General features: G+C 43.3%; 1 protein-coding gene across 1 annotated transcript in view; it reads left to right on the top strand.

Annotated features, from left to right (window-relative positions):
* Positions 1-19,962, top strand: part of BMPER (BMP binding endothelial regulator) — a 429,950-nt gene that overhangs the window by 3,074 nt on the left and 406,914 nt on the right. Inside the window, exon 2 of the mRNA XM_078688231.1 lies at positions 3,244-3,329. Coding sequence (XP_078544357.1) covers positions 3,244-3,329 — 86 coding nt within the window. The remainder of the gene's footprint in view (positions 1-3,243; positions 3,330-19,962) is intronic.

The raw sequence follows: 19,962 nt of genomic DNA, 5'->3' as shown, positions 1-19,962 counted from the left end.
ACAATATTTGGCGACTCTGCAGACAGAGGCTAAGCGATCATAAAAAAAGGTTCTAATAAAAGGAGATCGGTGGGATCTACAGGAGAGAAGTTCGGAGATGACGTCTCATGCAAGAGATTTGTAGGTCCTGGGGAGGCGGGGTGCTGTGGTTATAGGTTCACACCGTTAGGTTCAGAGGTGGGTTTTCATGCAGGTTGAGGTTTGGAGCTGGCTGTTCGTGCATATACAGTTTCAGGGTTCTGTGGGTTCTACAGAGATTGGTCGAAGTTGACTATAGGTTCACGCATACCGAGACTGTTTGCTCACAATCAGGTTCAGGGGTCTGTGGATTCTGTGGAGAGTGGTCGAAGGTGGCTATAGTTTCATGCAGCCTGTGCACATAGAGGTTCAGAGGTCTGTGGGTCATGTAGAGAGTTGTCGGAGGTGGCTATAGGTTCACGCAGACTAAGACTGCTCACATACAGGTTCAGGGGTCTGTGGATTCTTTCGAGAGTGGTCGGAGGTGACTATAGTTTCATGCATCCTGAGGATGTTTGTGCACATAGAGGTTCAGAGGTCTGTGGGTCATGTAGAGAGTTGTCGGAGGTGGCTATAGGTTCACGCAGACTAAGACTGCTCACATACAGGTTCAGGGGTCTGTGGATTCTTTCGAGAGTGGTCGGAGGTGACTATATTTTTATACAGACGAAGGCTGCTTGTGCACATACAGGTTCAGGGGTCTGTGGATTCTTTCGAGAGTGGTCGGAGGTGACTACAGTTTTATACAGATAGAGGCTGTTTGTGCACATACAGGTTCAGGGGTCTGTGGATTCTGTAGAGAGTGGTCGGAGGTGACTATAGTTTCATGCATCCTGAGGATGTTTGTGCATATAGAGGTTCAGAGGTCTGTGGGTCATGTAGAGAGTTGTCGGAGGTGGCTATAGGTTCACGCAGACTAAGACTGCTCACATACAGGTTCAGGGGTCTGTGGATTCTTTCGAGAGTGGTCGGAGGTGACTATAGTCTTATACAGACGGAGACTGCTTGTGCACATACAGGTTCAGGGGTCTGTGGATTCTTTCGAGAGTGGTCGGAGGTGACTATAGTTTTATACAGACGGAGGCTGTTTGTGCACATACAGGTTCAGGGGTCTGTGGATTCTGTAGAGTGGTCGGAGGTGACTATAGTTTTATACAGACGGAGGCTGCTTGTGCACATACAGGTTCAGGGGTCTGTGGATTCTGTAGAGAGTGGTCGGAGGTAACTACAGTTTCATACAGACGGAGGCTGTTTGTACACTTACAGGTTCAGAGGTCTGTGGGTTCTAAATAGATGGTTCAGAGGTGGCTATATGTTCTGCCTACTGAGGCTCCGAGGTGGCAGTTCGCGCGGGTTGTGGTCTGGAGGTGGTTCGCAAAGGGTCACGCATCCTGAGGAGAGGTGCGTGAGATCTCGCTGAGTTTGTGGTGAGAGTTGAGCTGTCCACGAGTTCTGACGAGAGAGAGATCTACAATGAGGCATACATTCGGACATTGCTAATTTCATCATACAGAGTGTCCACACGATTCACCTTATTTTCTGCAGAGAGGTTCCGTAATCTGTCAATTCGGCAGTGTTCTCGGATAAATACGAACGAGAGGAGAGGTTCGACAGCCTCCGTGAGTTCTGCAGAGACAAGTGCAGGCATATTTAGGTTTGGCAGAGTGAGCTCGAAAGATCTGTGAACATGATGGTGAGACAGGTCCTGGGGCTTGCGGAGGTATGAGGAGAGAGGTAACTCAGCGGAGAGCTATTCTAACTCTACTGGCCTGCCAGGCTTCAGGCAAACAGCCCATGTCCTGCTAGTTCCAAATCCACCCTTTCATTCCAACCTCAAAGGTTAAGTGGTACCTGGAGCCAGAATGCGCATATGTTGTCACAAATTCTAATCCCAGCAGGCCGCGCAGTCCATCCTTACGGGGTCGGTAAATTCAGTGCATTAAATTGGGTAATTTATAACATCTGCTATTTACAGCGCCTTCAAACGGCAGAATCGAGTTATTAAGCGTTATGCACAACAGGTTTTATGATCAATAAAGTGTCTGTAAAAAGGTGTGTTGCTTTTTACATACAGAGCAAGCGCGACAAACCCCTCACACGAGGAGTGTGCCCTACAGCACTCTAGGGTCTATTTCTCGCGTTTGTACAACTGGGAGATATTTCACTCATGTTTCACTACTCCGTGTACTGGGCGCACTCCCTTCACATTAAATCTACCTCGTAGCCCACTGTATACCAAAGTCTGAATAGAACTCCACACAGCAGGTCCAACAACGCTCTTTAATATGTAAAAAATGGATTGATGTAAGGCATAATGCCTGCTAACCCATACCATACATCATAAATTACATGAGCCACTAAACAAAAGTGATTCAATACAGAATCTATTCGAATTTACAATAGAAACCGAGCTTTGTATTGCCTCTGAGTGCTTTCTAGAGCACCACACGCAGCATCACAAATGCAAGACTCGACGTCTACCAAATACCATGGAAGCGTCTTATGCAGCCGGGGGATAGCTCACTGGAGTATGTGCTTGGAGCTAGGATTTACTGCGCTACAGAAGGGCGGGCATAGTATGCGATAGTAAGCTTCGCTTAAAACCGTTAGTAGCGTGATGCAGTACTGTCACCAAGGTAGGAGCTTCAACGCTCCCACGGTGCAGTAAAGAAAGTTGAACCTGTGCGCAATTAAACTTGCCAGGCAGTTCTCCCAGACTACCACGTGTACTCCGGAAGCCATTTTCAGCGTGACACTATTCTTTTGTCCACACGAATTTACAAAACAGTCCATATTCGGAGTCCATCATTTCATCGTGCATATGGGGGAATTTTTGTTTTATTATTATTTAGGTATACTGTTCTTATGTCAGAAAATAATATGTCAATATACCCGTTAAGATTAGCTCTAAATTGTGTTACATTATAGTAATTTACAAAGCACAATACGCTGAGGTACTACATATCTATGTTGGAATATAATGTGAATTACATGTGCCCCGGAGTGCTTTACAAGCCACGGGAGTGGGTTAACAAGTGACCACAAGTGTGCTCGCCGCCTTGAACTGGCGTGCTTCAAACGCGCACCTCTCTGATCACAGTGCGAGCGTAGAAACAGGCGCCTTCACCCGCCGAGCTGAACTCCCCTCCCAGGTGTATGCTATCCAGATGCGCGTGACATTGCCCTTGCCCCGTGTCACCCCATCTCTTTGTTTCTCCTCCTCAGGATCCGTGGCGAAGTGTGGAAACGAGGGCGAGGATCTGCAGATCCCATTCATCACCGACAACCCGTGCATCTCGTGCACCTGCCAGGTAAGAGCCTCTCGGCCTGTCTCCGACGGGTGGGGAGTCTGTCTTCTGTGTTCATGCGTTTATACTAGAGCCAACCCTCAGCAAGGTGTGAGGTCACGACGCCAGTCACACAGCCCGGTGGCGGGTTCACGCTGAGGAAGCGAGTGACGGCAGCTGGGAAGGCGCGAGGCAGGTGCACCTGCACCGACCAGGCTGCTCGTGCCGTGGAGGGCGCCCTTTAGTGTTTGCGCATGCGCAGGGGGAGGGTGTCTGCAGGTGCAGCGAAGGGCACCCGAAGCTATGTACGCGGCAGAGTTTCATTGCACGACGTTATGTAGAGAGCGCACATTTGTGGCGTGTTTGTGTTTGCCGGCGTGTATGTGCCTGAGTATTGGCTGTGTCCACATGTTGGTTTTTAGTGTGTGAGTTCGCGTGTTCCGGTCTCTGTGTGCCATGCCCCTGAGTTTACGTGTACTTTTAAGTCGGTGTATGCACCTGTTTGCGTGACTGTGTGTGTCGGGGTGCAGAGGGGTATTTGTATCAGTCGGAGAGTGTGTGACTCTGCATACAACTGAGTGCGAGTGGGGGCTTTTAGTGTGTGGGATTGGGTATTGCGGTGTCTGTACCTTATTTTAGGTGCATTTTATGTCGGTGTGTTTGCGTGTGACAGCGTGAGTCTGTGCATTCTTCGAGGGCGAGTCTGTGTGGTTCGTCCGGGTTTCCCGTGTGCGTGTATATGTTTGGGGCAGCGTCTGTTTGTGAGTGTGTCTGGATTGCTCTTCGTGTGTAGGTGTCAGTGCACCTGTGTGCACTTCTGTCTGCATGCCTCTTTGTATATGTGGTGGTTTTTGTGCCGTTCCCTCGCCTCTCTCCCTCCCCCTCACTTCCAGTTATCAAACACTCGAAGTTTTACAGCTGAAGGCGAAAACTGTGTACCCATTGTTTCGTTTCAAATGTGATGCCCTTGACAGTCCAACTAGCTGCAGCAACAATGTGACGGCCACAATGTGACAGCTCACTGCTTGTAGTGATATTGTAGTCCAAGAACCCAGCCACGCAGCCTTTAAACTGCAGCACAACCCTCTTTAATTATCATCTGCTCTAGCAATCTTTCCTTTTGCAACAGGAAGTACACAACTTAATGAAAGCCCAAAACTGCTGTCATTCTTCACTAAAACTGCTGTAATTATTTTTCCGAGTAACATGCACTGCTGCTTTCAAGGAAGAAACGCTGTTCGCTTCGGAGCGAACAGATCTGGGTGCATCGTTTGTTTAATATTACCCCAGTCACCCAGCCATGATAGTAAGGACTGCATATTTGTCCTAATTGTAGACTTTCTTGTGCCCCTGGAAGGCATGCGTATTTTATTCTGGGATTTAACATTGCATTGTAACATTTCTTATTTGATCCGTTCTGGTGTATACTCAGGGTTAAAACTTTGGCTGGGTCATTGTGGTGCGCTCAAAAATGTAAGTGAAAAAAAGCATGTTTACTGCCCATGTTTACCTAGTTTTACCAGATTGGTCTGTGTAAGGCTTCTATGTAGAATAGGGTAGGTGTCTATTCGTTATGAAACTTTAGAACGTTCGTTAGTTTGGTGGCCCTTAAATGTTTTGGAAAAGTTTGGGGTTTGCTTATATTCATGTTAGTATGTAGGTAATTACATTCAGATTTTAGACTCAACAATTATCAGCAATATACTAGGGGGTGAAGGCCATCCATCAATGTGTACCGAAAAACTAGAAATGCTAATCAGAGACAAAACACAGACACTAACCAGCCATGTTCACTTAAAATAATCTTGAGAACAAAAAAAAAGAACTTATCAAAGGTTACACGGTCTCAGAAATGTGCATAAATAACAAACACGTTATCATAACGTCCCAAAAGTAAAAAAAAAATAATGATAAGTTTCATCTACCTCTGCAAGGTTTCCACAGCTGTGTTAAAACCAAGAAGTAGAATTCTGAATACTGAACATTTATCAGACAGTGAATAATTTATGTTTAGGGAGTCTACTTTAATGTAGGGGTTTAGATGCTTAGGGCCTAGTTCTCATACTTCACTCTGTAGTACTGCAAAACATACTACAACATGTAATTTCTGCCTATACTTATGTGTGCAGTGTTCTCTGCCCCAACTGTGGAGTCTCAGCACATGTAAGGGCAGATTTTAGTAGTAAATGTGGGAGAGACACAGGGGAGTTAGTGGGAAAAATGGCAGACTTACTACTAATGTGGATGGGATTAGGGAGAAATATTAGAGGTGGTCAAGGTCAGTTGTAGAGAGGGGTGGCTCCCACCCACTCAAAAGTACACCAATTGCATAACTCTGGGGTGGAGGCATGTAACTTACACTTTTGTAGTAAGTTTGAACTCAGAGTTTGTAAATACTGCATGTAGTAAACTTATTACAAAGTGTTAACTTATTGCAAATGTAGTAAACATACTACAAAGTGTGACATACCATTGTGAATCAGGCCATTAGAATTTTAACATACCTTGAGAAACTCTCATGAAGAAGACGAAAAGCTTCTTGTTTTTTGAGTCAAGCCAACCAGAGATCACAAGCAGGATTGTTGTCTAAGACATATTGTGGGCTTACCAAAACATACAGTGGCTTTCAGCCTGGCAATTGCTTACCATTGGTTGGATTTACTGTCACTCTTATTGGTTTGCTTTCTATTGGATGCCTTTCCTAGTTTCCACTAGCTCATCTTGTGTTTGTCCTTCTCATGCAGCATAGTCTTTTTACTAATTATTTGATTGGCTGGCTTCTATGCTTCCTCTGCTCACTTTTAGGGAACTACTTTTCGCTCCTTTTTTTAAATACTTCATGAGAGTGCTTGTGTTTTCCAGCTGTCTTCCTTGTGTGCTTTTCTACCCCTCCACTTTACTTTCTCTTGCCCATGTGCTTCTTCCAAGTTCCAAGCTGCTCTCTTTTTCCCTTGTGTTTCACCTTTGGTCCCTGTTGTCTCTCCCTCATGTCACTTCTCCCCCTGCCTTTTTTTAGCCATGCTACACAGCAGCCGTGATCCTGTACAGCATGGCTATTAACATTGGCAAAGTCAATAGGTCCCATAGACGAGACCTATTGGTTTTGCCAATTCTTGTTTATATTGTAATTTAAACTAGGCGCAACTAGTCTGCAGCTTCTGCTACTGCATGCTCCATACTAGGTTCCTCTGTTTCTCTCTTTCTCCCGAGAAGATGTTTGCAGATGTGGGGAACTTTCCTTTAAACTAAATTCAGGCTGAGGTTCGTTCTGCAGGAGTCATCTAAAAGGCCCTCATAGCAAGAGCCGTAGAGTGCACATGAAGTATAAAAGCCGCTCATCCGACCTATCGGACCAGAGTAAGGTTTTTTACTTACTTTAACGTGTGTTCAGTGCAAAGTGACAAAGTACTTTCCAACTCTGTAAAAATGTTCATATTGCAAGTGAGATAAGACGATTGACATTGTGATTCGACATTAAATAGTATTATATATTATAGTGAAAGTGAGAGAACCATTCAGCATTAATTATTTAAATTTTTTACGAATTTGGGATGACCTTGATAATAATACAATTTGTAATGGCGTGATGTACAATTTGCAATTGTTAGGGATTGTCAGGATTCAAGTAAGGGGTGTAAAATAAGTCTCAGTGAAAATGCTGTATGATCCTCTTGATAACTGAGACTGTTGTGAGCTGCCTATCAGAGGGGCATTCTATGTCTTCGGTTTCTTACCAGAGAAGGACTGTTTGAGAGAGAAAGGTATTTCAGGCGTGCACATATTCGGCATGGCCAGGCATTCTAGGGTTCTGTTACCTCCAGACCTCCCAAGTTTTTGCATTTGATATTCAAGTTTGCTTAGTTGGACTGATGCATGCAGTCTCGAATGTAGAGCAGTGTTGCAGAGAAAGCCGGCCTACAGATGAAAGTGCAGGTATGATGTGATGCATATATGTATGTATGCATGAATGTATGCATTGAGATCTCACATGCTCCAGTGTGAAGGACTTCTTTGATCGGGGAAGGTCAGTCAGTTGAACTGTTCCATAGTCTACACATGACATCACAGGTGCGTGGATGCCTAACTTAAGGTCCTATTTGGGAAGAAAGGTCTGAGGCTACAGAGAAGTCCATCTGTTTGGTAATCTAGGCGAAGTAATTTCTCTAGCTCAAAGCTAAGAGAATAAGCTGAGGTGAACATTTTCTGTGATAGCCCTGAGAAAGTGTGTCCAAGCTGTGGGTAGTTCCTACCATTTGTTACGAGAGAGCAAAATAAATTTGGTATTCTATGGGTTCAACTTAAATTTCATATAAAGCATCAAGTTTTGAATTTCCTTAAGGTGGACCTACCTACCGTGTGCAGTGTCAGAAGGAGAAATGGACATGGCTCCTTTAGGTCTAGTATGGCCAATGCTAGGAAAACATAGTTTTACATTGTCCTTTGTCCTTATATTGTACATTTTTTTTTTTTTTTTTAATTTCAAAGTATTTTATTGAGGAGTATATATATATATATACAGTACAGTAGTAGTGGTGCATGAGGGTGAATACAGACGCCTTTGGGGTTACATTAGGCATAGCGGCTCGGACGAATTGAAATAAGTCAGCCACTCTCAAATTGCTGGCTGGCGTAAATTGTTCTCGGTCACATTGTTGTACCCCCACTAAGAAGAAAGAGAGGAGTGAGGAAAGGAGTAGTAGATGAAGGTAGGTATCGGAGGGGGGGGGGAGAGAGAGCATTAAGATGTTAGATGGTTCTCTGCGGTGAGGATCCAGTGCCTCTTATTGGCCCTTTTTGGCTTTGGTGGACAGAGTATGGCGGCTTCTAAGGGGGTTTGTTTGTAACCAAGTGTCTTTCTAGCGAGGCCCACATTTCGCCCCTTGCTGTGTGGTTGGATGTATGTAGTGCTGTTATGTTGTCCGCCCCTCTGAGGAAGGTGATCCAGTTTACCCAACCTTTGAAGGTCGCCTTCCCCGTATCTTTCCAGTTCGCTAGTATTGTTTTGACCGCTGTAGTGAGGAGAAGGTCTATCAGGTTCCTGTCCCCCTTGGAGTCTAGATCTGTGGCCATGAATGCAGTGGCTAGCCGCACAAAGCCTGGTTGTATTTCCCGCCCTTCTATCTTAGTGATGAAATCCATGACCTTATTCCAAAAACTCGTTACTTTGGTGCAGTAAAAAATCAGGTGGGCGAGGTCGCCTCTCTCTTTTTGGCAGTTCCACCAGGTGTAATTTTCTCTGACTCCGACCTCCGCTAGGCGGGCCGGTGTCCAGTAGGCCCTGTGTAGTAGCCAGTATTTGGTTTGTGCCACCTGGGGGGAGACTTTGTTCTGGGAGGCTGAGAGCCACAGGCGGCATTTTTCCCTCTCGCTCAGTTGTCTCGTGAGCAGCGTTTCCCAGAACCCTACTGCCTTGGTGTTGAGGTTCGATGTCGTAGGGCTCAGGAGTTTGTATATGTGGGAAGTCTGGTGGCCTATCTTGTTCAGGTTGTACATGTATTGTATGATGGAAGGGATCTTTTTGTCAAAGTTTGCTTTTGTGATGGCCGCTCTAATTTTGAGAAATTCATAGAACTCGACCGTTGGTAGATTGTGGGCTTGTTTTAGGGCTTCAAATGTTAGTGGTGTCCTGTTCTTTTCGAGTTGTGTGGGGGTGGAGATTCCTTTCCCGTACCAGGTGTTGTTGTCTAGAGTCTTCCCTTTGTATTGGACCTTTGAGTTAAACCAGATGGATTCCCAACTAGTATTCCTGCTTGTCTGTTCCATCTTTTTGTCTACTTTTAGGAGGGCGGCCTTTGTGTTCCTGAGGATTGTGTTCTTGATCTCTGGGTGTTTGTTTGCTGTGAGCATGGCTATGGGGTCTAGTCTGCCTATGGGCGCCCTCTCCAGTGCTAGCCACACTGGTGTGTACTCCTGGTTAGGGACGAGCCAGTGGGCTCCCTGTTTTGCTAAGCATGCTGTTTGGAATACTCTGAAATTTGTAAAAATGTTATATTGTACTTTTCAACACAAATCGTTCATGTCAGTAAACAAAAAATATTTCTAAGGAAAATATCTCTGATAAGGTCCAGATTTGTCAGCAAGTTTCACTGCTGTTGTATCACATAAAGTATGAAACCAGTGCAAAGCATTGAACTGGGATTTACTTTCCAGCATAGACCTTGTTTTGTACCAAAAATGTACACTTTCTTGAAGTAGGCATTCAGTTGCAGGAAGTTTTTTTTTAGCATTTATGTGTGCTGTACTGTACAGCACACATAAAAAGTTAGAGAAGGTTTAAACTATGTCTCGCTGTAGTATTTTGTACTGGAAAGACATCCTTCCAGTACAAAACCTATGGAAGGCATTATTTGCACACCCTGGCCCTATGGTGCAAGGGTGTGTGTGCGTGCAGCAAGGCATTCTAAAGTGCACCAGTACTGGAGGAGAGACGAACAGTATTATATTTTAGTAGATATGGCTCTGTCCTACTCTCTCCCTTTCATGTAACACAGCGTAGCTACTTTGATTGCTGCTGTGGGTTGCATGAATTTTATTAGATTTGCCGCAGAATGTGCTGGTTGGGTGTTTTGACCAAGCGCTCATACACCATGACAAGCTCAAAACGTCACTTGATTTAAAATTGGAAATTGTCCAGCTGTTTTATTGAAATTACTTGTTTAAAAACTGTGTTAAAAACGTGATGACTTCATTTAGTCATTATTTTTCTATTTTTACAAAGGATGTTGCTAGAGGATTGTTGATAGAGATACGATTGCTATTCTAATAGCCTTTCATCATCAGCATTAAGAGGAATGCAATTCAGAAGTCTAATGTTGCCGTTAAATGCTACAACGAACTAAGATTGTGTATGAACGGTAAGGTGGAATTGAATTATTCAAAAAGGCCAGATTACCAATTAAAAGAAAACAGTCCAGGGTTCGTAGCCAAATTCATTAGGTTAGTGCATACCCAGGGGCACACTTCTCCAATATTCATGCAATGCAGCAAGACTGCTGCGCTGCGTGGAAGGGAGAGGGCAAGAATTAGCCATATTTAACATTATAAGGGCATTCCTGCTCTCTGTGCTAGCGCACATACTGCTGACTAGTGCCAACTTAGGTACTATTGCAGCATAGTCCGAGGGTGCCTGCATTGTAGGTATGATTGATTGTGTGCAGGAAGGGGAACCTTCCTGCTAAAAAACAATTCTCTGAGACTTTTTCCTCTTTCTACGCGTGCTGCAGAATGAAGCACACACAGAAAGAGGAAAACACAAGGAGAAGTAAGCATTTTTCATTTTGTTATGCCTCCTCTGGGAACACCCACTTCCCCCATGCGCGGTACAAGGATAACGCAAACCATGATAATATACCTTCAACTTTTAGAGTGCTGGCGATTGAAAAAAGTAATAATTTTTACCCAGGAATTCATTGTGTGGGATCCAGCAAGATCTCTAGCAGATAGCACATTTTTATTATGATTTATCAGGTTTATCAATATCATCATTTTAACATTTTGCATACATGACACATCAAATACTAGTATAATAAAGTCATGACTAGAGGAAGGATTGTTCCATTAATGTTTGTGTGGATGAAATATCTAATTTTATGGACTGCATTACCCTGGGAGCACTAAAATGCAATGAGATACTCTAGTGTCAGCACATTGGACAAAACAACACTGTGCATTAGGATGAATATAACATGCAGTTCCCTTTGAGTAACGCTGAAAACAACAGGGGGTGTGTTGTCCTGTATTAATACAAATCATGGCTCTCTAGCCACCTGCATAATAAATATACTAATTGAATGAGGCACAAACCAGCTGACTTTCTACTATTGTTAAGAAATTCTAAACCTGAATGTTCTTAATTGATAAGGGATTATAGGCTCTGAAGTTTGTGGAGTTAAATTGTTTTTCTTTCCCATATCAGAGAGATCCCATTGTTATTCAGATTGCCATCTTGGTCCACAGCTCTGCCAAGCTTCTGTGTTTCTTCATCACTAGGCACTCCACACCAGTTTTATTTTAAATGTTTCTTTGCATTGTGGGACTTGCAGTTTGTTTATTACATTATAAAAACAAGACTACAACTTTCAGAATTCAAAGAAATCCCAGCCTGGAGCAGCTAGTCACTCATTCACCTAGTAAATGTGGTAGCTGTGGGTCCAGGTACTCTGAGTTCTGTTGGCCCGGCTTTGTTATTTGTTGTTGCTGCGTACATGTTTTCAGTTTTTCTCTTTAGCAAGGCAGTAACGAATAAAGTAATTTTTCACTGCCCTGATGTCTCATTACAATTAAAGTAATGTTCTATTGATGTGGCATTGAAACGATGGGAAACCATGTTGCTACTGTCTGTATATGAGCCTTGGTTTGCATGGTCCCTTGGTGATTAGAGGCACTAGGAATCCTTTAGTTCTGATACCCTTGGCCAACCACACTAATGGACCCCAAACTGAAGTACCCCCTTTAGTGCATACCTCTCAGGATAGTGAGATCAAGCAGTCCAAACTTATTAAAGAAGGTGATGCGGGTTAGAGATTCAGAACACAGGAAAATAGCATAGTATGCGACCCGTAAAAATGGAGTGTTCAACAACTAAAAGCACATGTCAATACACACAAAACGAAATAGTAAATATAAAATAAGAAACGAAGAAAGTGAGAATTCTCTAGTTCCACCCTAGCCAGGTACACGAGTACAAACTATTTCCATCTAATATTTAAGTATTTGGCTAATATGAGCCTGTGGTGGGGTTCATGATCAGTTTTTGACTTCACAAGCATGGAACTGGTCTAAGTTTCTGAGCACGTAACCCAAGCCTGCAAAGCGTAACCAGTGACTTCAGTGGGATGTAGTTCACAGTTTGCTTTTGAGCACGGGGGCTGAGAAGCAGTAGCGCGATGCACACACTCAGTTTAGCACTCAATACAGTTTAGAGGCCACTAATCCCAGTTGCTACTCTTCAAAGTGACATGCATTCTTGCGTGTACCTTGCAGTGATTGGTGCACCTGATCAAAGGGATTGGTGTTTTTAAAAGGTCACAGGACACCTTCTATGACTATCCTGGCCCATATCAAAACCTCCCAAAATGGACAGATAAGTCAAAATGTTCCAATAGGGTGCATAATGGCCAACATCCCGTGCTTGGTACAATCCATGGGAGTCCAACGCCCTAAAGATACAGTGGGAAATTACAACTGATATTGGCGCATGTATAGCGAATCTCTTGCACAGTGGCATTGTTTATTTTAAAGCATTTTATTTAATTAACTGCTAATTAAAGCTGATTTTTTTAAGGTGCCCACTACATTGACGGCAGGTCACAGGCGAAACTGGAGATAAACCAAGTCTTGTGGTGTGTAGAGTTAAAATTGTTGAGTATCTTCATCTGTGGAATGCTTTTGAATTCGGTTTTTGGCTGCTTAATCGGTACCCTCAGGTCTAGCTATGGGTCTGATAAGTCCAAGAAATGGGGGAAAGATAGCGGAATCCTAGAGCCTCTATGGAGGCAGATGCAGAGTCCACTGAGATTACCCTGCTGCATGGGCGGATCACGGAAAAAGCTGGTGAACCAACCAACAGCAGCGACAATGTCTCTCCCCACCTGGATAATGCAGTCAAATGTTGTAGATTCTCCGATTGAACAGCAGCTGGGTGACCTCATGTGCTGGACTGGCGCAGACCTCACACTGACTTCCACGGGCTTTCATTTGCAGCTGAGCTGTTGAGCATTTTCCCCCAGGGTGGCTCTCTGTTTTATTGTGCTGTGCAACATCCTATTTCACAGCACGGGGGGTTAATGTCCTTGCAGCGCAGGCCAACAGCACTTTTGGCTCAGACTTGGTCCTCGTCTTGCATGGGGACTGCAGGCAGGCTGACCCTTTCCTTGGAACTGAGTCCTACTCAACTGTAGTGGCGCACTGGAAACATTCTTCACCCCGCAGGTAGAACTACGACCTGCCTTTACTCTGCAGTCCCTACCCCGATTGCAACATTACCACACGTTCTGACGTTACCACTCGTTTCTTTACCAAACAAGTTGTTACAATGACTTGCTTTAGGGGATGAGTTGTTGGATTTTAAGTCCAACACCTTCCCTACTGATACACTTATTGGATTTGGGATAGTAATTTATGCTATTCCAAAGTCCAGTGCCACCCAATGCAAGTCGCTGTAACAACTTGCATGGTAAAGGAATGTGTGGTAATGTCACAGTTGGGGTAGTGCCTGTGGAGTACAGGCATGCATGGGAAATGCATGTGGGGTTTCCTCATACATCCTTGGTGCACGCCTCACTTCTTGGTAATGAGAGATTCTGAAACACTGTACTCATCAAGCTGGCCAGTATTTAATGTGAGAGATGACAAGTCAATTCTCTCTTCTATAGCTCAAGTTCTGGGGTCTCCTCTAATCAAATTTTGCATGGCCACTGCATGAACCAGGCCCTGGTTAGCAGGAGCTTCTCCTGGGCTGGTACCAACAGGCCAGGTACATAAGCGTATTAGACCCAGACAACTGGTCATATTTGCTGAACACATAGATGCGACAGGAATAGGGGCCAGGACTCTTTTTTTCTGGCAGTATCACTTTAGCTAGTTTCGTAGTAAACTCCGGCATATGGCCGAACCGAGTTAAGTACATAAGTAAATGAATAAAACTAATTACATTGCGCACGCTGCATCGCCGATTGGGTTGCAGGGCGCGCAATGTAATTTGTTTTATTTATTTATTTATGTACTTAACTCAGTTCGGCCGTATGCCGGAGTGTACTACCCCCACCCTAGCCCTCCCCCGCCCCGCCTCACCGCCCACAGCACTCCCTCGAGGAGCCGCCACTGGGACATTCCGCCCCTGCGTGTATGTAGTGGTGAAGTTCACTGCATGCTGGCTGAAGGGTCGTGAGCACAGTGGAAAGGATGACCCCAACACAAGTTAACAATGCCTCAAAGTTAATCATGGAAACAATAGAGCAGCACTTGTAAGTTTCTCTCTGTTCTAGTATGACTCCTATGTTTCTCTGCTGCTCTCAGTGCACAGCAGACAATCCTGTGCTGAAAGAAAATGAAGGCCATGTCCCATATTATTGTTAGGGCGCACTGGACTGGTCTGCTGTGCAGTGCAGCTATCTCTACGCCAGGCAGGGGGTCAGTGCACCCTATCACAGTGAACTCACTCCTGCCCTGAGGCAGTGCATTAGTGAGAAGTGGTCGGCCATTTAAAGCTGCAGATTCTTCTTTCGTTGTGCAAATAGCAACCAGCCTGCATTGGAAAGAGAGACAGACAACCCCCTGCAGTGAGTGACTGCACCCCTCTGCAGAGAGATGCCTCGGTAGGGAGCTTCTTGAACCCCATTTCCCCTTTCAAGGGGCACCCTGGGGAACTCCTCTTCGTGATACCCAGTGAGCAGCCCCGTGAGAGCTCCTTTGCCTCAGCTTCTGCATCTATAATACAGCACGGGCATTGAGGCAAATGAGGGAATGGCCCCTTGATATCACACTGCTGTTATAAGTGCACCAGCACGATGTGTTGTACATAGAAAGGCTGCGTGCATAAGTGTCTGCTGCCCCTTCTGTAATACCAGTTCACTCTAGCGTTAGCAAAAGGAGGCACACATGCCTTTTTTCCCCACTGTCCACTTTTGGTAATATGGCCACAGGCCAGGAGTGCCAGTCTGGTGCAGGACCTTCCATTTTCCTGGTTGAAAAGGAAAGGCTATTGTCTCTTTGACATGGGAAAAACGTTTAAGGGTGATAAATGTGACCAGGTACTTATTATTTTTACTCTTCAGGGTCCTGGATCCAGCTGCGGTGTATGGCTAAGCAGATTTGATCCTACTTCTTTTGTTGACAGGGGAAGCGAGGAAAACAGTTGCCAAATGGTTAAAAGTGATTTGGAAAAGACCAGATGTTGACATTTTGGGAAAAGTGTGAATACAGGGAGTGATTAGGTTGGTATATTCCTTTCTTATTGAGGGAGGAAGGAGGAGAGGGAAGTCGCCTGTCAGAAGACAATATATACATTAATTGCAAGTGTATTATACCTCCATGGCCATTCTGTGTTCTTCACTATACCAAAAAACAGGACTTTGCAACCACACAGCAGTCAGGAGCAGACACTGTAAAGAGCCAGACATGCCATAAATGTGTGGTTTGGAATTGCAGGAGCTACTAGCAAGTGAGATCTGTCCACCTGGACGTCTACTGGCTTCTGAGCTCCTCCCACTGCACTCTATTCTCACTGCATGTATAAGAGCTTGATGAGGTTATATAGACCCATCTGCTGATGCTAAGCCTTTAGGGCCATGTCTTTCATGAACTAGGTGGATATCACTCCTACTTGACATGCAAAACATTCTCCAATCCTGGTCCCCAGCACACTTGAAGCATTTTTTGAAAAGTATGACTCCTCGTTTAAGCTATGAGCTTGATAAGGCATATTGTCTTCAATTATCCCATTATGCATTTTCTACCCTTGCCACAGAGTTTTAAGACCCTGCAACAGTATGTGTGATTTACTCAGGAGCATAGTGTCCGGAGATGTATCCTTATGCCCCAACTATGTATTTAAAGTCCTAAACAAGAACATGGAATGGCCTAGATGAAGATAGCGGTGTATGTGACAAATGTAATAATGGAATTCAGGCTTTAATACATATTTTATATTTCTGTTCTAATAAGGTAGTAATAGAGGCTAGAATTCGTTCTCTCCTACTGACTTGATCGCTTTTTTAAAATCCCCACCGACTGAATTCATTTGCGTTTTCATTGTGTAAATTCACGAAATCTGTTATAATCATGTTTTAAATAAGATTTTTTTATATAAGTGTTGAATAAGGTTTTTATAAAAAGTGATGGAATAATGTATTTTAATTGACTTGAATTGGTGATCTCGTAAGAGATCTAAACCAATCAAAAACTTGACTTGATTTGATTTGATTTCACATGCTAATTATAGAACATGGAGTAATGATATGCTCATAGAAAGTGCAAACAATGTGTGCTTCACGCCCCATTTTTTATTACCAAGGTGTTAATTTGGTTCAAAATGCACCCTCGATGCAAGGCCAGGTTTTTTTAGGGTGGCATGTTTTTACGCCCGTTTTTACCACCATGTTCTAAACGGTGCAGTAGCAGTTGTATATAGAAAAACATCTCCACTATAATATCTGGCTATCCACAAGTTAACATCTATTTCCAACAGTAGGAAATGTAGTACCATGTAGCATTTTGTTTGCATCTTTCGTTTGCTCTTGAGTAAGAACGTCTAATGTTCTAGACTGCCTTAAAACCCAGCATTTACCAAAAGTGTGCCAGTTGAATGGAAACTGCAGCTAGTGGTAAGGCTATTTCCAAGATAATTGCTGAGATTATGTAATACGTGTCTCCCCAAGGAGTGGCCGGTTTCACCTCCCTTGCTCACAGATTACATCTACAGGGAAACAAACACAATGATGCTCGCCTGTATAATCCAAGCCCTGGGGCTGTCTGTTTATCTTTAGTGCGTTTCACTAGCCTTACAATAGGGCCTCTTTTAACATGCTGACAGGCATCATTTGTGTAATGAGATGTTATCTCACTGCGTGACTCTAGCGCCTGCCAGCACGTTTTGTTTTTTGGTACTGACCATCCCGAAGCTCAAGCCTGGAGAAAGTCCCACAGCATGTGTCATGTAGGAGGAGGAGGAACTTTGCATTAATTGTTTCCATGTACTCCATCATGGATGTTTGCTTCCTCTAAAAGGGCTTCATATTTTAGTCTTAGTAGGCCCATGAACTGGATGATTATGATAGAGGGATGGGGGAGGGCGGGAAATTCGAAACACAAACGTAATGGAAGAAAGTAGTAGTAGTAAGTGATGGGGAACTAAGTAAACTAATGACTCTGCGCTAATCGGTATTTTAACCTTTCACAAAATCTGATTGTTTTTTTGGACATAGATCAGTAGAAGTTTATACAAAGCATGGAGGTCAGGCTTATAATTATAGAAGTATATTTTTAATAATACTGGCTTGGTTTTTAAATCGGTATTCGTACTGCCCTAATGCTATTTATAAGCACTGTGAAGAACATTGTCTTAATGTCCCATTATAACGGTACTCATTTTACCGACTTCAGAGGGTTGACAATCTGAGGTGGTCTTGCCTGGAATCGAACTTGTGTTGTGCAGATCACAGAAGATATCAGTAGCAAGTGTTTAACTGACTGCCACAGTAAATTAATAAAACATTGAAAAATCATAATTCAAGATTAACCTTTTTTTTGTAATTAATTTACAAGAATAGTTGCAGTTTGGTATCCAAACAATATGTAGTGCAACCCCCAACTTTTTTTTTTAAACACAGCCACTTTTAATAATTAATTGATGCGCAAAACAAGCCCAATCTAAATAGAAGAGGCAAGTTATGAGCCACTTCCTATATTGTACAAAAAGAGGGCCTACACATCTCCTACACTTTTTAGTGCAGATTAAAAAATAGCGGTAGCTGAGCTCCTGCAATTTTGATTATACATCCCTAGGTGTATGAACATTGCATCTGAGCTCGAGCACAGTAGTTTTGGTGTCTTTTTCATATTTGTTTTTCAGAATTGTTTGAATGAAAAATGACTGTAGACCATAGGGCAGAATTTTGATGCACACTGGTTTATCACTCTATGTGCTAACATTTTTCGTATATATATCAGACGTTTTTAGGTAGGTCCAATGGTTTCTAAAAATGATTTTTCATTGAGCGTTTTGCAGAATGACTTTGGGTTTTGCAGGAGGACTTTCTTTTAGGTAGAAGGCGCAATTAACAAAGTGAAAGGGTAAAAACTAGAAAGATACTCATGTCCAGTTACTCCTAAATTTCCATCTCCTTTAGAATTGCTTCTAAAATCCTGGAAATTTACATCAGTCATAGATTTTCAGTTCCAGATTCCGAGTAGTAATCACATGTTCACTATACGTACGGCTTCACTGGAGCTGTGTTCTGTTCACACTCTTGTATGGAGCAGTATAGTGGCAGATGATGAAAAGTGACATCACCAAACTGTCAGCCTTCTACACCAGTACCCTGACAAGAATCTTGCACATTTTCTGGCTGAGAATCATCTCCAACCAGGAACTGCTCACCGGATCCAGGCAAGAGAGCATGGGCACCATCATTATGAGAAGATAATAGAGATAGAAAGGACATCCTACCAGAAGAGAACAAGAGTCCATCACAAGAACAGCTCTCCACTGGACCACAGAAGGCAAATGGAAGAAAGGAAGACCAAAGAACCGCTGAAAATAAACTGTGGAAGCAGAAATGAAGACCCTGAACTACACTGTGGCATCATACAGAAACCTGCCTAAGAATTGAAAGTGGAAGTCCTTTGTTCTTGCCCTAAATGTCAGTTGGCATAATAGACAGGAAGTAAGTACCATATGTACAAGTTTGAATATATAAACAGAAATGTGAATTTTTCAGGATTTACTGAACTTCCACGAAGGTGAAAGGATGGAAAGTGACCACCTTTCCCAGTCCATTCTTTAGAGTCTTCCCATTGAAGCACATCACTCCCTTAGCTTCCTTGGCTAAGCCTCCTAAATGGAACAAACCATCACCCCAAATTAAACTATTTCTTGTTTTCTTTATAAATATCCTCTTTAGGTTTCTTTTTGACAGCTTAAGTTGCATGACCGTAAGTGAGACAAATTCCTCTCCTTTAATTATACATGGGTTGGAGAATTATTAAAGGCAATAGATGACAAAGAATATCCATAGTTTATAAACCCAGGAGCAGTACCCCTAGGGTACAAGAGGGCCAGTGGGTGTAACTAGTGTAGTGTTAGGCAGAGTATGGCACTGTCCTTTGTCTTCACCCACGTTTGGTTGTGTAAATAACGCACTGATTCTGTTGAGGACATAATAGGCTGTTATTGTTCAATTTGATGTGCAGGCTTGTCCTCTGGCGTATTCTCCAGACAGCTTCTTTGCTCTGATGCTACAGTGGCCATTTTGCAGCAGCCCATACCTTAGCTGGGGTCTAAAGAGTCGTTGTAAAAGGAAAACAGTGCTTAGTTGTTCACTTTTCCACATGATCCAATACCGTCCTTTTTCAGCCATTGTGCATGAATGAATCGTCACCTTGGAATGTTGCTTTTCAAAGTATAACACACAAAAAATTCAAAGATGGCAGCCATGGTGTTTGTACATACAGGCAGCTAATTTTGGAATGCTTTGGTATATTTTAATTATCTTTTCCATTTCAACATAGACAATCTTGAAAAGATTAAGAAGTATACAATATACAAAAACATTCCAAGATGGTAACTTGTGAGTGCACAGGCACATGAGGCCATATTCAATTTTTTTGGCTTACCTTGGTATTGCTTTACTTAAGTATATCAGTGCAAAATTGACTCGGCCATGATACAACTAGCGGCCCCAAACAATGTGTCTGATCCAGGAGGTTACCATCAGAACCCTCGTTCAATAACACATTGAAAGCCCACAAATGACTCTGTCGCAAATCAGACAGGAAGTGGAGATTTGAAAATAATACCAAGACCAGAATGGAATACAAGACCTCCCTTCAAAACTATAAGAAACTCATTCTCAGGGAAAATAATAACTGCCCAAAGCACAGTTCAGCACTGTAAAAAAACTTGCAAAATTGCTAAATGCGCCAGACATCAATATCAGTC

This window comes from Lissotriton helveticus, chromosome 4_1 (assembly GCF_964261635.1).
Source record: "Lissotriton helveticus chromosome 4_1, aLisHel1.1, whole genome shotgun sequence".
Classification (NCBI taxonomy): Eukaryota; Metazoa; Chordata; class Amphibia; order Caudata; family Salamandridae; genus Lissotriton; species Lissotriton helveticus.
Note: the sequence above shows the minus strand (reverse complement) of the source record. Positions and strands in the feature narration are given on the sequence as shown.